The 15,964-nt window shown below is 59.3% G+C and overlaps 1 protein-coding gene across 1 annotated transcript in view; it reads left to right on the top strand.

The window, feature by feature from the left end:
• The window catches only part of NAT16 (N-acetyltransferase 16 (GCN5-related, putative)), a 37,846-nt gene extending 22,357 nt beyond the window's left edge, over positions 1–15,489 (top strand). The window contains exons 6-8 of the mRNA XM_015414861.1: positions 5,723–5,913; positions 9,132–9,356; positions 14,935–15,489. Coding sequence (XP_015270347.1) covers positions 5,723–5,913; positions 9,132–9,356; positions 14,935–15,489 — 971 coding nt within the window. The remainder of the gene's footprint in view (positions 1–5,722; positions 5,914–9,131; positions 9,357–14,934) is intronic.
• Positions 15,490–15,964: the final 475 nt, after the last annotated feature.

Here is a 15,964-nt window from a genome sequence, read left to right as displayed (position 1 = left end):
GTTGCTGCTGCTGCTCTCTGCAGGGTCCTCCGCCCAGAAGAGGCTCCTTGCCTGTACCCCCCCCCCCCTCATAAGCCAGCGGGTCTCTGCTGCTGACATGGCGCCCAGCTCTGGGCTGGCCTGGCCCTCTGGTGGGTGGGTGGGTGTCCACGGAAGCTCTCTGCCTGCCTGCCTGCCTGCCTGCCTGCCTCCTGCCTGTAGCCTGACCCAGGAAGAAGGAGGGTTTGGGAGAATCAGGAAGGGGCCCCCTGTGGACACCTGTGCCGCCCCCCCCAACGCTTGTGGTTGCAGCATATTGGGGGGCGGTCTGGCACACTGCCGGCTTCAGTTTCCTTCCAGGGCATGTCCTGGCCCCTGTTCAGCTCACGTGGCTGCGTGGCTGGGGGTCATCATGAGGCCGGGAGAGGGAGGGAGGGGGGGAGGCATGGGTGGCCTCCCTCCAAGACCCCTGCTGGCCTGGGAAGCCAGGGCACTTCCACCTCTCTTTGGGCGCAGGGCTCTGGTGGCAGCCACACAAGCAAGGAAGGGAAAGGTGCCCCCCCCCCACGGGGACGGGAGCAAAGTGTCTGCAGCCACACTGGACCAAAAGCAAAACGCACCTGGCACCATTCCTTTGATCAGGAAGGGCTCCAACAGCAGCCTCTCTGCATGACCACTTACAAATCCAGCAAGATGGTTCCAATCAGCAGTTGGGTTAGGAACTCTCCAAAGGCCAGGAAGGGCGTTCCTCTGCCGCCGCCCCCCCTCCCCACCAAGGCTCCCTCTAAGCTGCGGGGAGTCTCCCTGTGAGCAAAAATCCTGCTTGGTGAGCTGCTGGCATTAAAGTTGTGAGCGAGCGATTTGGCCGCAGCATAAATTAGTCTGCTCTGGAGCCCTCCTTCCTGAGCGAAGACAAAAAGGTGTGAGCCGGAGGCTAAAAAACTGTGAGCTGGCTCACACTGACTCACCTCAGAGGGAACACTGCTTCCCACCCATAACAGAGAGGTCCCTGTTCAGCAAAGGAGGCCTGGGAATGTCTCTGCTCTGCTTTCTGGATGGGACAATTAACGCTGTTCCCTGTTTTATTGTTCAGAAGTCTGCCCTCTCCCCACAGGTGGGGCTGGCTCGAGAACTAAAGTCCTACGTGTGTACACGCACACACCCTGGTGTGGTTCTGTCTCCCAGCATGCTGAGCAGAATGGCCTGTGAAAGCGCTATGAGTCGACAGGGGACGGGTATCCTACATAAGAACATGAGAGAAGCCAATGTTGGATCAGGCCAAAGGCCCATCCAGTCCAACACTCTCTGTGTCTCACCCAGTGGCCAGAAATACCAGGTGCCATCAGGAGGTCCAGCAGTGGGGCCAGCACACCAGAAGCCCCTCCCACTGTCCCTGCCCCCCCCCGCACCAAGAAGACAGAGCATCCCTTGCCCCAGACTGAGAGTTCCTATCTAGACCTTGTGGCTAAGAGCCACGGATGGACTCCTGCTCCATGTGCTTATCCAATTCCCTCTTGAAGGCATCCATGCTTGTAGCCACCACCACCTTCTCCGTTCCTCTTCCAAGGCCTGTTACCCCTCTGCCTCCTTGAGCAGGCTCTCTCTCTCTCTCTCTCTCTCTCTCTCTCTCTCTCAGCCTCAGGCAGCAACCAGGAAGCTCTGGCCCACCACTCGTGCCCGCCAACATGCAGGTGCCTCTCCTGCCAAAGTGCCTGAGTGGAGCAATGGCAGGTGCCCCTGTGGGTCCCTCCCTTTCAATGCTGTCGCCCGCCTTGCACTGTCTTTGGGCCAGCGAAGTCCCTTTGAAGGAAGTCCCCCACCCCCGGCTCCTTGGGGCTCCCGGCATGGAGGAGGAGAGAATTAGTTCCCCTGGAATGAGGCCAGCTTCTGGCCACGGCTGCAGTCACAAGCATAGACTGCGAGGAGGGGGAGACCTGGGGAGGGGGAAACCAGTGGCCTTGGCTCCCAGTGCCTTTTGGGCAGAAGATCAGGGCATCTGGCCAGAATGCCGTCATGCACGGCCTTCCCAGGGCCCCGCACCCTCCCCCCCGCCTTTGGCTTGTAGGGTGTTCTGCCACTGAGTGCTCAGTTGCCAAACAGAGAGGTTCTGGGGGCGATGGATGCCTCGATGCAGCCCCTTTGACCCACAGCCCTCAACCCCTGAGCTCCCCAGAACCATAGAATCACAGAGTTGGGAGGGGCCCTGCAGGCCCCCCCCCACCCCCCCCCCCCCCAGTGCAGGATCAGCCTAGGCGGCATCCATCCCTGGCAAGAAGGGTGTGCTCAGCCACGTGTCCAGAAGCATGTGGGTTGGCTGGGCCCATTCCGCAAGGTTTCTCAGCTTTCTGCACATGAGCAGAAGTGCTCCTGATTCGCCACTGCACCCCATGTCCCTGACACTGGAGCCTGGCTCCGATCACCCCCTTATTGACCCACACTGCACACGGAACATCTCAAGCCTCCCCAGGCCTTTGGTGTCAGGTTCCATGATCCATGAGCCAGTCAATAGAATATTAATGGCCCGTGACGGGGGAAATCCGATGCCCAAAGCTCCGGTGTCAGTCACCAGATAAGGGGAGACGGGGCGGGCTTGAATCCCCAGTGCGCTCCCCAAGCCTCTTCCTGCAGGAGGCTGCCTCTCCTTTCATTTGTGGGGGGCACCTTCGTCTCCGTTTGGGCCCCTTCCATCCCAGCACACAAATTATGGGTGAACCGGAAAGCGGCAGAGGCTTCGTTGATGACTGTTTGGGCAAAGCCTTCCTGTCCTCCTAAGACCCTGTCCCCAGCTTGGAAGCAGAGTTGGAAGGCCGGAGAGGTGGCCCCGGGGAGGAGGAGCAAGGCCACTTGCACCGGGCAAGGCCAGACCTTGAGGCCGGGCCTTCGCTGGAGGGACGGGGGGGGTCGGGACAGGACACTCCGGGCCACAAAAGGGCACCATGCAATCAGCTGCCTCAGTTTCTTTCTGCCCTCAAGCAGGCTTCCGAGAGACCTTTCTGCTTCCCCAGCTCTCTTCCCCCTCCCTCTCCCTGAGGTGGGCAGAATCAAGACCCCCCTAATTGTCCTAATTTTGTCTCCAGAGTGTCTGGGGCAGGACCCCCGGGTGAGGCAAGAGGCAGCCAGAACCCTGCAGACGCAGCATCACTGGGACCTCCGCCCCGGGAATCAACGACTGACAGCATTGCCTGGAGCCAAAGTTTGTTCCCTGTTGCCCTGGGGTTGAATGGCTGGTACCTTCCCGGAACACCCCCCCGGGGGGGAGAGGGGACTGCTGGTCTGAGGCCTGGGGGGGGGCACCACGCTGGAAGCAAATGCGGAGGGAGGGGGCCTGTGGGGGGAGCAGCTCAGCAGCACGGAGCCCCTCAGGGATGGAGCGGGGGGGGGGAGGTGTTTCAGGACTGTAGATGTCTTGGGAAACCAGCTTCTGCTGGGGGGCTGAGGTGAGCTTCCGCTCCTTGGTCTCTCGTTTTCCTTTGTGACGAAGGGACACCAGGAGGAGCTGGGGTGTTTCTCTTATGGGGGAAGGGCTAGGAAAGGGTGCCTCACGGGGAGGAGGAGGAGCCACTGAGGCCTCCCCAAGGCAGAGGGAAGCCGTCGGCCCCGCTGAGCAGGGGAGGGATGGACTCCCCGTGTGCCTCTCTCTGTGGGTGGAGGGTGGCTGTCCGGCTGTCCAACAGTGCGAGGAAGCCCCCTTTCTCCCGGGCTGATGTGGGACCCCCGTCTTCTTGATGCTTTGGTAGTAGCGCCCTCCCTCTTCTGGGTCCAGAGCGGCGGGGGGGGGGGGTCTGGCCTGTGTAGGGTGGTCCCGCCGTTTGCCTGTAGGCGGTGCTGCAGTTGAGCCCTTTCTGGCATTGCACTTCTCAGGGGAGGCCCTTTGGCCAGTGCCGAGGACTTGACAGCGGGGGTGGGGGGGTGGGGGGCACACTGCTTGGGTGTGTTTGCTGCATACATATACAGTCCTTTCAGCCCTGTACCTAGGGGATTTTTTGGGAGGGGGCCGGGTGGGGGCCGCCAGCTAATAAAATCAAAGTTAATTAAATTAATTGTAAATTGATTAGTGGGACTCCTTGGAAGCTGGCCTTCCCCTAAGGCAGCACTGCACCCCTGCCAGGCTCCAGGGCAAGTGGAGGGGGGTGATGACCAAGGCATTCATAGCATTCAGTTTTCTGGCAGGCAAGTCAGAGGTGGTGAGTTGAGGCACTTTGGGGCCAGCCTGGGAGGGAGGGGCCCAGAAGAAATGCTAGGGGGCCGGGCCCCACGGGCCCCACGTTAGCTACGGGCCTGAGTCCTTTCCATGTAGGGCAATGCCCCTCTGGTGATGCAGAAAGAAGAGTCCTTTCAGCCCTCTTGAGCCCCAGCTGCCCCCCTCCAGGCAAGCATTTGGGAGACTCCTGCCTTTTTTTCTGCGGGGGAGAAAAGCCCCCTGGAGACTTGCCGTGACTTTGTGTGCATCGAGGTCCAGGTGGGGGGGCGACCATGTTGGTCTGAAACAGCCGAGCAGAGCCTGCGTGACCCGCCAGGCGCCTCGAAGACCGGACTCAGACTTTGTCCTTTTGCGTGAATCCGACTGCACTGCTCCTGGCTGCGCAGACCCCGGTGGGGCGTGGGAGAGGTGCGCTCACCGCCCCAGTCCCTGCGACTCCCGCGGTAGAGCCAGAGTGAGCCCCCGAAGTGGCCCCCAGTGGCCCCGGCTCCTCCTGCTCCCCTCCTGCTTCAGGCATCCCGCTGAACGGCCCACTCCCAAGACCGGCAGCAGAGCCACGTGGGGGAGCGTGCGGGGGAGGCATTTATCACACACACACACACACCCTCGGCACCTGGCTTCCGTCGGAGCCCCCTGTGCCGTCAGCAGCCCGTGAGGGCCCAGCAGCCCGCGGGAGCCCCGCTCGGTTAGGGGGCAGCAGGGGCGTAGCAGCCTCAGAGTGAGCTGGGGGGGGTCCATCTCCCCTGCCCTCAGGATGGGAGCACTGGAGCACAGCCTCCCCCACCGAGGCACCCAACCGGATGTGCACAGGGAGGGCTTGGGGTGACCCCAGGGAGGCCTCCGGTCCCTCGCAAGAGCGCCTACAACGAGGCCAGGAACTGCACCACCTCTCTGCTGCCTTTTCCAAAACGGGAACGAAACACAAAACGGCCACTGGATGATCCGTTTCTGTCCAGCAACTCCTCTGCACGAGGCCTCCTCGTCAAAATGCATCCCTGCCCCACGGCTTGCGGGTGCCGTCGCAGTGGGTTTTGACTGCAGGGAACCCGGACAGACCCCCTGCCCTCAGTGCACACCAGGAGGCCTCGGGAGCATCGCTGGGCTGGGCTGGGCTGGGGCCCGGGCAGCACGGTCTCCCCGCTGGGGGTGCTGTGGCTGCCAAACTCCGGGGGGGGGGGGCCCTGGAGACCTCCCAGAATCACAGCTCAGTCCGTCCCCCCCGGCGAGAAGGGCAGCTCTGGACGGTGGACTCCTCTGTGGCACGGTCCCCCACTGAGTTCCCTCTCCGACCCAAACCCCGCCTTCCCTCGGCTCCACCCCCAAACCTCCAGGGATCCCCCAGTGTCCAGAGCCGGCCACCCAGCCGAGGGCCCAGCCTCCCCACAGGCTCTGCAGAGGGAGAGGCGGAGGCGCCCGTCTGGCCTGCTGGCTTCTAGGGGCTGGGGGAGTTCCCCGGGGTGGTCGTGTCCCGCCCCCCCCCCCGCTTCCCCGAAGGTTTTCACGGCCCCTTGTCTCCCCGCAGCCCCTCTGTGCCCCGTGCAGCCATGAAGCTGGAGAAGGCCCGCCCAGAGCCGCCGCTGGAGTTTGCGGTCGCCACCGAGAAGGAGTTTGAGGAGATCCTGGCCATGTCCAAGGGCATCTATGGGGGTCTCGACTACCTCCCGAGCCGCTACCACTCCTGGATCCGTGAGCCCAACCGCACCGTGGTGCTGGCCAAGAAGGATGGAGCAGTGGTGAGAATCCGGGAGGGCCGGGCCTCGCGCTCTGGTCTGCCTCCACTCCCCGGACCAAAGCCCTTTTCCACCTGGGGAGAGAAAGCCTGGCCTGCAGAAGGCGGGAGAGGGGGCCCCCCCACTCTGGATACTGCTGTGGAGCCACGCTGGAGGGAGGCAGGCAGGCAGGCAGGCAGGGAGGGAGGGAGCTCGGATGTGCGACACACCTGGCCATCCTTGAGCACATCGGTAGCATGTCGGGGGGGGGGGAGCCGAGTGTGCAGAGGTCCAGCCCAGAAGTTCAGGGCCTGGCCCGGCTTTGGGAGTCCTGCCGCCTCTCAACCTCAGAAGGGCCGGCGAGGCTTAACCTCACTCGGGGACCTCCCGCTTCGGCTCCCAAGAGAAACTGGTGGATTTCAGGGTGTGGAACAGGATGATCACACAGGTTTCATAGAATCACATCTCCAGTCTGGAATCCAGATAGACATTCTTGAAACCCTTGCCTGAAAATGCCTTTGGAAACAGGTTGGTGCTGGAGTTTGAAAGTGTCCCGTGTTCGTGCCAGCGGCAATCTGAATGCCACTTCTGCCCGGGTCTAGCCCGAGGCTATGAGCAGGCCTGGGGTGGTGGGGTGGTGGGGGGAGTTATAGGCACCAAGGCCTCGTTTAAGGGACTGGTGACCATCCAGAAAGACGGACCTTCTGGGGAGGCACAGGCAGCAGCAACAGACACCAGCCTGCCGAGAAAGCAGCCAAGATGCTCTTGCGGCACCGTAAAGGTGGATGCAGCCGTGGTGGGATTGGCTTTGGTGAGCCACAAACTCCTTTCCGCCGAGGACCTGGGGCCGCTCCTGGCATCGCTCTCCCCCCCTTTTTATCCTCCGAGAGGCAAACCTGTGAGGGGGTCAGGGTGGCCGGAGAAGTGTGAGCAGCCCGTGGTCACCCCGTGAGCTCCCCTGGCCCAGCGGGGAGCTGACCCTGGACTGCCCGGCTCCAGCTCTCTAGGCCGCTCAGCCGTGCTCCTCAGCTGGGTTACAGTGCCGAGCGCTGGTGGGGAGAAACCCCCGTCCGGGGAGCAGCGGAGGATTCCCTCCAGGTGCCCGTGGCCGACTCCTCACTGATGCGAGACTGGCCAGGAAAGAAAACGAGGATTCTCTGGAAAGACGGGCAGCTGCTTCCGGTCACCAGCTGACCCCTCCCAGCCTCTGCCCAAGAGCCCAAGCTTCACAGCAGCCCAAGAGCCCTGCTGGGTGAGACCCAAGGCCCCTCGGGTCCAGCAGAATCCTGCCCACCCAGCGCCCTGCCAGCGCAAACGTGCCCCTGTGTCCCAGTGCCAGAGCTCCCCAAAGGTGCCTCCTCGCCCTCCCGAGGCACGCCCGTCACCTCCTGTGGCCAGCTGTCAGAAGCCACCCACACGCACTGGTCTTGGGCCCTCTGGGCTGTGGTGGGGCAGTTGGCCTAAGTGCAATCGTGCGCACCCCTCCCTCCCCCGCCCCCCCTGCCGCCTTTTTCTCACCCCCCTGGCAAAGAGAGAGAGTTCTGCTTCTGAGCAGACTGAGGGAGCCGCGCCGCTGAGGAAGCCTGCTTTTGCCACAAGGCGCTTGAGCCTCTATCAGGCTGGCTGCCCACTTGGGGGGGCGGGGGGGCACCCTGCACAGGCCCTTCTCGGGCCTCTCCCTGGGGCACTGCTTGGCTGGACAGTCGGGAGGGAAGGGTTCCAAGTGCTGTGCCTCCTCTGCGGTCAAGGTGCTGCAGGAGCCGAGAGCCCGGAGGGTCTGTGGACCACGGAGCTCCGCCCAGGCCCCTCGTGCGAGGGAGGAACACTGAGCCCAGCGGGGCGGGACATGTTGCTCCACAGCAGTATCCTGGGTCAATTGCTGCCCCCTCGTTCGGTGCCTTTGGGTGGCAGCCAGCTATTGCCCGGGTGGGTGGGGGTGGGCAGTGGGAGTCGGAAGCACCTGGGTCAGTCTGCCACGCACACTCCTCGTGTGTAACCTTGGCACTGGAGCTGGGCATGACTTTTGGCTTCCCCGCTGGCTTGCCCCTCCTTGGAGACAGGCAGGCAGGCAGGCAGGCGCTTTAGAGGGGCTCCCAAGCCAAGCCAAGCTCCCCAGAATTGGATCGACTAAGTGGCCTGCACGTGGAGACTTCCGTGGCCAAAGAGACAGCGGCTGGCCTGCCAATTTGGGGCCCCCCAGCACAAGACCAAACCTCTTTCTGGTTAAGGAATGACACGGTTGTGGAAGAGGTGGTCCGTGGGCTGAGGCTGAACCTTGGGCTGTCCTGCTCAGGGAGTGCCTGGATGCCCACAGCCTCGCCGAGAGCCCCCCCCCCCACATGTGCAGAGCACTGGGGGCTTGTCTGGCCCAGCGGCCTTTGAGGGCGGGGCCTTCCTTTCCACTGTGGATTGGCCTTGGCCGTTGTGGCTCAGAGGGGCCTTGGGCCGGGCCCTCCCCTCCCCTCCAGCTACCCTGGGGATGGAGCAGATGGGAAGGCTCCCAATGGCCGCTGGCTCCCCGGGGTGCTGTTGCCCCCAGGTGCGGCACATCCCCCCCCCCGTGCGCCCAGCTCCAGTTGTGCCAGGGAGGGGTTGATTTTTTTCCTGAAATTCTGTGTTTCCAGCTTCACTCTGGGCTCTCTCTCTCTCTCTCTCTTTCTTCTGTGCCTTTCTTTCTGTCTCTCCTTTTTTTTCTTTTTGAAAGAAAGCAATGGACTAAACCCAAATGATTTTCGCTGGATTTTATTCACGTAGGTGTGTGGGGGATCAGGTCCCCGTCAAGGAAGGTGGCGGGGCTCCCGCGGAGGACCGTGACGGGGCTGCCGGAGCGCGGATCCTAAATCCTTACAGTTCGGCCTCGGGACACAAGTTACCAAAATATATGTCTCCCTCTTTGTGTGTCTCTCTGCCCTTGAGACGCCCGTAGCATAAGGGGCCCCGCACAATGGTACTAGTATGACGCTTACTCTGTGCTCTCTCACTGAATGACGTTGTGCTCTTGTTTGTCACCGTTTTAATCATGTGCTCAGACTTGCCTGGGAACGGCGCTTTTGGCTCCGTCCTCTTTGCCTCCCTTCTTGCCCCCCACCCTCTCCCTGTTCCTCACCTGCTTTGTTTAATTAACGCCACCATTTTTTCCCCCAATTACAGACTTGTTCAAGACCGCCAGTCGCTCCCACTGGGCACACTAACCGTCCGTTGTCTACTTTCTCCCCCCCCCCGTCCCCCAAATCCACAACCAGATCGGGCTCCAGTCTGTCTACATCGTAGATGCTGGTGAGACAGTCCTGGTGGAGGGGCTGCGCGTGGCCCCCTGGGAGCGTGGCAAGGGCGTGGCCGGCATCTTGCAGCGCTTCTGCCTGGAGATGGTGAAGGAGAAGCACCCCAGTGTCAAGGTGTCGCGCCTGACGAGGGACGACAAGCTGGGGCCCAAGGACTTCAAGAAGTACCGGGTCATCGCCAAGCAGGTAAAGGGCCGGGGCGGGGGGCTGAAACAAACCAGGTGCTTACGAGGCAACGCGGAACTGCTTGAGGGTGCCTGGCGGCTCGGGTGTATGGGGCATGCTGTCTGAGAGAAGGGGCCACCACTCGGCAGGCGGCGGAGCGGACCCTTGGCATTTCAAGTAACTTTTGGGCACTAGTGATGAAAACTCAAGAAGAACTCAGTGCCCAGACTCTGTGTGTGTGTGTGCGTGTGTGAGCCTGACTCTCTGGTGGGGGGCTGGATTCGCACTCGGACAGGCATAGCTGTGGCTCTCTCCTGGGCCTTTCTCTGTCGGGGCGTGACAGCAGGCTCTTGCTTCAAGGCTGGAGCAAGAGGTGTGCTTCAGAGGAGTCAACACTTATGGGGTGGGGGAAAAGAGAACGACTATGGCTCTTCTGGTTGTTGAGGTAAATGTTCATTAAAACTGGCAGCGGGGGAGGGGCTCAGTGCCACTGATTAGGAATCTGCAAGACTTCCAACTTTTGAGAATGGTGCTTGTTTTCTCCCTGCCCCCCCCACGCCTTTCCAAAGGATGACAGATGGGGTGTGTGTGTGGAAGAGCATCCGCCTCACTGGCCATAATGCTGCCTGGGCAGTGGAGGGGGGTCATACATAAAAACATAAGAGAAGCCCATGTTGGATCAGGCCAACGGCCCATCCAGTCCAACATTCCGTGTCACACAGTGGCCAAAAGTACCAGGTGCCATCAGGAGGTCCAGCAATGGGGCCAGAGGGCACTAGAAGCCCTTCCCACTGTTGACCCCCCCCCTCCAAGCACCAAGAATACAGAGCATCACTCGCCCCAGACCGAGAGTTCCTATCTATAAAAAGGTAAAGGTTCCCTTGCTCGAAAGCCAGTTGAATCCAACTCTAGGGTTGCGGTGCTCATCTCCGTTTCAAAGCCGAAGAGACAGCGCTGTCCGAAGACATTTCCATGGTCATGTGGCCGGCATGACTAAACACCAAGGTGCACGGAACGCTGTTACCTTCCCACTGAACTGGTACCTATTTATCTACTTGCAATTTCTTGCTTTCGAACTGCTAGGCTGGCAGGAGCTGGAACTAGAGATGGGAGCTCACTCTGTCATGTGGCACACTTGGGTATCGAACTGCTGAACTACCAGCCTTCCACAGCCTGCAGTTCAGCGTCTTAACCACTTGAGCCACCAGAGCTCCAATACTTTGTGGCTAATAGCCACCGATGGACCTCTGCTCCACATGCTTATCTAATTCCCTCTTGAAGCTGTCCATGCTTGTAGTCGCTGCCACCTCCTGTGGCAGTGAATTCCATGTGTCAATCACTCTTTGAGTGAAGAACTACTTCCTATCATGTCACCCCTCAGTCGTCTTTTCTCCAAGCTAAAGAGCCCTAAGCGCTTTAACCTTTCTTTATAGGGAAAGTGTTCCAACCCTTTTATCATTCGAGTTGCCCTTTTCTGCACTTTTTCCAAAGCTATAATATCCTTTTAAAGGTGTGGTGACCAGAACTGCACACAGTATTCCAAATGAGGTTGCACCATTGATTTATATAGGGGCATTATGATATTGGCTGATCTGTTTTCAATACCCTTCCTAATAATCTCCAGCATAGCATTGGCCTTTTTTATTGCAGTCACACACTGTCTCGACGTTTTCAGTGAGTTATCTACTACGACTCCAAGATCTCTCTCTTGGTCAGTCTCTGCCAGTTCAGACCCCATCAACGTGTATTTGTAGTTAGGATTTTTGGCTCCAGTGTGCATCACTTTACACTTGGCCACATTGAACCCCATTTGCCACGCTGACGCCCATTTGCCACGCTGACGCCCATCCTCGACAGATCCCTTTGGAGTGCCTCACAATCCTCCCTGGTTTTCACCACCCTGAACAACTTCGTATCATCCGCAAATTTAGCCACTTCGCTGCTTACTCCCAACTCCAAATCATTAATGAACAAGTTAAAAAGCATCGGACCGAGTCCTGATCTCTGCAGTACCCCACTGCTTACCACCTTCCACTGAGAAAATTGCCCATTTACACGCACTCTCTGTTTCCTATTAATCAGCCAGTTTTTGATCCACAAAATGGAATTGTCCTTTTGTCTTTATCTAATTCGCTCTTGAGTCCTGCAGGGCAGCCTGGCTCTTGAAGCCCTGGAAGCCCTTCGCTCTCCCTGGCGCTCCACATGCAAATGGGCCGCAGTTCTGCCGGGACCGAAGAGGGATGAGGAAAGCGGGGGGGGGGTCCTCCCTCCCTTCTGAAGGGGGCCCACCAGAAGAGGCGGGCAGGCCGCAGCGCAGACAGCCAGAGGGCCTCGTCTCTCTCGTACCTTTCCTCCAAGGAGCTGAGAGTAACGCTGTCTCCCTTCCCCCACTGCATCCTCAAAACAACCCTGTGAGGTAGATCTGGGTGGGAGAGTGACTGACCCCGAAGACCTCCCAGCAAAGCACCCTGAACCCTCACTGAGCAGCAAGTGTGTGAGAAGAGATCACATGGCACCACAGTCCTGCGACATCAGAGTCAGCTGACAGGAAGAGGAGGAGCCAGAGTTATGCCCTTGAGGACTGTGGGCAGAGGACGGAGAGGGATGGGGGCAAGCGGACCCCATGCGGAGGAATCCTCTGGGCCACCGGGTCGCCCGCCCAGGGGCTAGCTAGCGGGATCCACCATGCATGCCCAGGAGGAGGAGGTGGCGGCGGCGGCGGCGGCAGTGCCGTGCAGAAGAAGCTGGGCTTGCTGTGCCTGTGTGCCTGTGTGTGTGCGCCTGCTGCCCTCCCTAGGGTGGGACCTCGTGTGGAACCTTTGGTCTCTGCTGTGAGACAGACCTCTCTTTTCAGGGATTCCCTTTCATGGGGGGGGGGGCGTTCAGTCCCGGCACACCCACCACCCACATGACTGTCCCAGGGTCCTTGCCCTTCTTGGCCCCGGGGAGGAACAGTACAAAGGCCGAAGCTGAGGGGGATGGGTGGATGACCTCGGCCCCTGGGGAGACGGGGGGGGCAGGCGGGCGGACGGACGTCTTTTCAGAGGGGGCTCCTGTGCCGGTCTGCAGCAGACGACATGGACTCGAGTCCAGGAGCCCCTGAGGGACCCTGGCCAGGTTTTGGGGGCAGGAGCTTTTGAGAGAGCCAGAGACGAGATGGAACTGAGATCTCCAGGCAGGAGGTGGGAGGGGTGCTGTGCAGAGAAGGGACTCCGGGTGCAGAGGTACAGTGCGTCGCACAATCAGCTTGATTAGAGCAGAAGGGGGAAATGCCAAGGTGCAGAAAATCACCACCTCTGGTGAGCTAAGAATCCTGTGTTCCTATTCAGCCCCGGAGTGGGGTGCATTGTTCTGAACCGTTGAATGAACTCAAGTTCCGCGGGCTCGCATTGCAATCTCCCCTTGGCGCTTCTCTGTGGTCAGCAATGGAATGACGCTGAGCATTTAGAAAGGACGGCTGGAGTCACTAAGAGTTGCTCAAGAACAAGTCATGTCAGACTAACCCTTATCACCTTTTTTTTTTTTTGGAGAAAGCTACTACCTTGCGGGATCAGGGGAATGCTGTGGACAGAGTTTATCTTGATTTCAGTAAGCCTTTTGATAAGAGTCCACAAAATATTCTTGTTGACAAATTGGAAAAATGTGGTTTGGATCCTATGACTGTTAGGTGTTAGGTGGACCCAAAGAATACTTGTTAATCATTCCTCATCCTCTTGAAGAGGAGTGACAAGTGGAGTGCCTCAAGGATCTGTCCTGGGACCTGTTTTTTCCAACATCTTTATCAATGATTTGGATGAAGGGATAGAGGGAATGCTTATTAAATGCACAGATGATGCTAAATTGGGAGGGGTAGCAAATACAGTAGAAGTCAGAGTCAGGTTACAGGATGATCTTGACAGGCTGGAAAACTGGGCTAAAACAAATAAAATGAATTTTAAAACAGAAAAATATAAAGTTCTGCATTTAGGTAGGAAAAATGAAATGCATAAGTATAGGATGAGAGTGACTTGTCTTGGCAGTAGTAAGTGTGAAAAGGATCTATCTAGGGGTCTTAGTAGACCATACACTGACCATGAGTCAGCAGTGTGATGCTGTAGCTAAAAAGGCAAATGCAATTTTGGGCTGTATCAACAGAAGCAGAGGTCATTTCGGGGGGGATCGCGGGGGATCGCAGTTCCCTCGGGTGAGGTATGGGGGCGGGGCACATGACGAAGCCCCGCCCCCTGCTTCCGGCCGCCCCACTTCCGGCCCTCATTCAGCCAGGAGGAGGCAGGAGAAGAGGGAGGGTAAGTTGCTTCCTCCCTGCCTCTCCCCACCCCTGCCTGCCTGGGGCCAGGGAGGGCCTTCGCGGGGCTTCCTTGCACTCCCGCCGGCCTTGCAGGTCCACCTGACACACTTCCGGTGATGTAAGGGGGTGTGGCATATGCTAATGAGTTACGCTAATGAGTTCCCCTAGCTCTTTTTCTATGAAACAACTTCTGAACAGAAGTATAGGGTCCACATGACGCAAACTGATGGTATTGCTTTACTCTTCACTGGTTAGACCTCACCTAGAGTATTGTGCTCAGTTTTGGGCACCACAATTTAAGAATGATATAGACAAGCTGGAACATGTCCAGAGGAGGGCAATGAAGATGGTGAGGGGTCTGGAGACCAAGTCCTGTGAGGAAAGGTTGAAGGAGCTGGGTATGTTTAGCCTGGAGAGGAGACGACTGAGAGGTGATATGAAAACCATCTTCCAAGTACTTGAAGGGCTGTCATCTAGAGGATGGTGCGGAGCTGTTTTCTATTGCCCTGGAAGGTCGGACCAGGACCAACAGGTTGAAATTAAATCAGAAGAGTTTTTGGCTAAAGATTAGGAAGAACTTCCTGACAGTAAGCACGGTTCCTCAGTGGAACGGGCTTCCTCGGGAGGTGGTGGCCTCTCCTTCTTGGGAGGTGTTCAAATAGAGGCCCGATGGCCATCTGACAGCAATGCCGATCCTGTGGACTTAGGCAGACCATGAGAGGGAGGGCAGGAAGGGTTGCCTCAGTGCTTAGTTCTCGTGGCCCTTTTTTACACGCCCAGGGAAATGCTGATCACCACTTTGGGGTCAGGCAGCAATTTTTCTCCAGAGATCCTGGAGGGTTTTTTGTCATCTTCTGGGTGTGGAACAGGGGCCACTGGGTGTGTGTGTGGGGGGGGTGGTATTTGTGAATTTCCTGCCTTGTGCAGGGGGTTGGACTAGATGACCCTGGAGGTCCCGTCCAACTCTATGTGATTCTGTGACTTGGAAGCTTCGACCAAGGGGCTCAAGACAGCCCACGTGGCTCTCTCCGCTCCACCCTTATTCGCTCAACAGCTCTCTGAGGCAGGTTAGGCGGGGGGGGGGGGGCGCTGGGAGCTTTCCATGGATGGGCCGGGATTTTCACTCAGACTTAATCTGAGGCTGCCCACTCCATCACACCAGCGGGCTCCACGTGGGCATCGTGTTTCCCCTGGGGGGAGGGGCACCCCTCACGCGGCTCGTCTCAGGGAGGGCAGGAAGACCAAGAACCCCTGGCTGGGTGGCCCACTGGGGGCCTTTGCCAACCACCCCTGTCTCTCCTGTTCCCCTAGGGGATCCTCCTGGTGCGTTTCAATGCCCAAGATCTCCTGTCTCGCCTGGACGTCACGGTGTTGGCCCTGGAGGAGGGCGGCTTCTGCCCGGAGCCGTCTGAGCTGCTCGTGGCGGGCGAAGTGGCCGAGATCGTCCTGCGAGAGTCTTTCCGCAGCGAAGTCCTCCCTAACCAGACCATCATCCAAGACTGGCAGCCCTTCAAGGCCACGGCCAGCAACCTGGGCCTCCTGCAGAAGAAAGAGCTCTGCTGGGTGGTGGACAAGAAGTCCCGCCCCACCGTGGCCACCCTCAGCACCCGCCCCTTCCCCATCCCGCTGGGCAAAGACTGGTTCTATCTCAACATCGATGTCTTTGGCCACGCCCTGGCCCACGTCAAGAGCCAGCTGATCCACCACCTCCGCCTGCAGGTGCCCAGCCTCCAGGGCAACGTGATGTGCCAGCTCTTCCTTGAGCCAGCGCTGTGGCTGGACATGGCTGAGTTCTGCCAGGGGGCCCTGGGCCTGGAATTGGCCAAGGACTACACTGAGCAGTACCTCCTGGAGTCTGACGTCTAGCTCAGGGCAGGAGGAGGGAGAGGGGCCAGGCGGGAAGGCTCCCCCCCTCCCCCCCACCCCTCTTCCCTGCATTCAAGCACTTTGTGAGCCTTCTAACATGTTATCCTGGGAATACTTGGCTCCCCCACCCCCGCCCGTCTCTTTCTACCTGGGAGAGGACAGATCTTCCTGCTCCTGTCCTCCTCCCACCTTGCTGCCCCTGAGTGGGTTGTGGCTGACCGACCGTGTGGCCGCCAGAGCGGGGAGGCGGTTGGAGTGCTGGGAGGAGGGCAACGCTGTTGAGGCCTGGGGGGGACGGGGGGGGCTGTCCTCCTCCTCCTCCTCCTATTCCACCAGGCAGCTGAGCTGACGGGTGACCGGAGGCTGAGGCAGGGCCTCTCCCAGGCTGTGTGCAGTGGGTTCACTGCTGGGCCGCAAGCCCCACGGTTTGGGTGACCTGCTGCACCACGTAAGCAGCCTTTGCCCGGACTGGGGG

This window comes from Gekko japonicus, unplaced genomic scaffold (assembly GCF_001447785.1).
Source record: "Gekko japonicus isolate JY-2015 unplaced genomic scaffold, Gekko_japonicus_V1.1 scaffold2374, whole genome shotgun sequence".
Taxonomy (NCBI): Eukaryota; Metazoa; Chordata; class Lepidosauria; order Squamata; family Gekkonidae; genus Gekko; species Gekko japonicus.
This window is presented reverse-complemented; position numbering and strand designations above follow the sequence as displayed.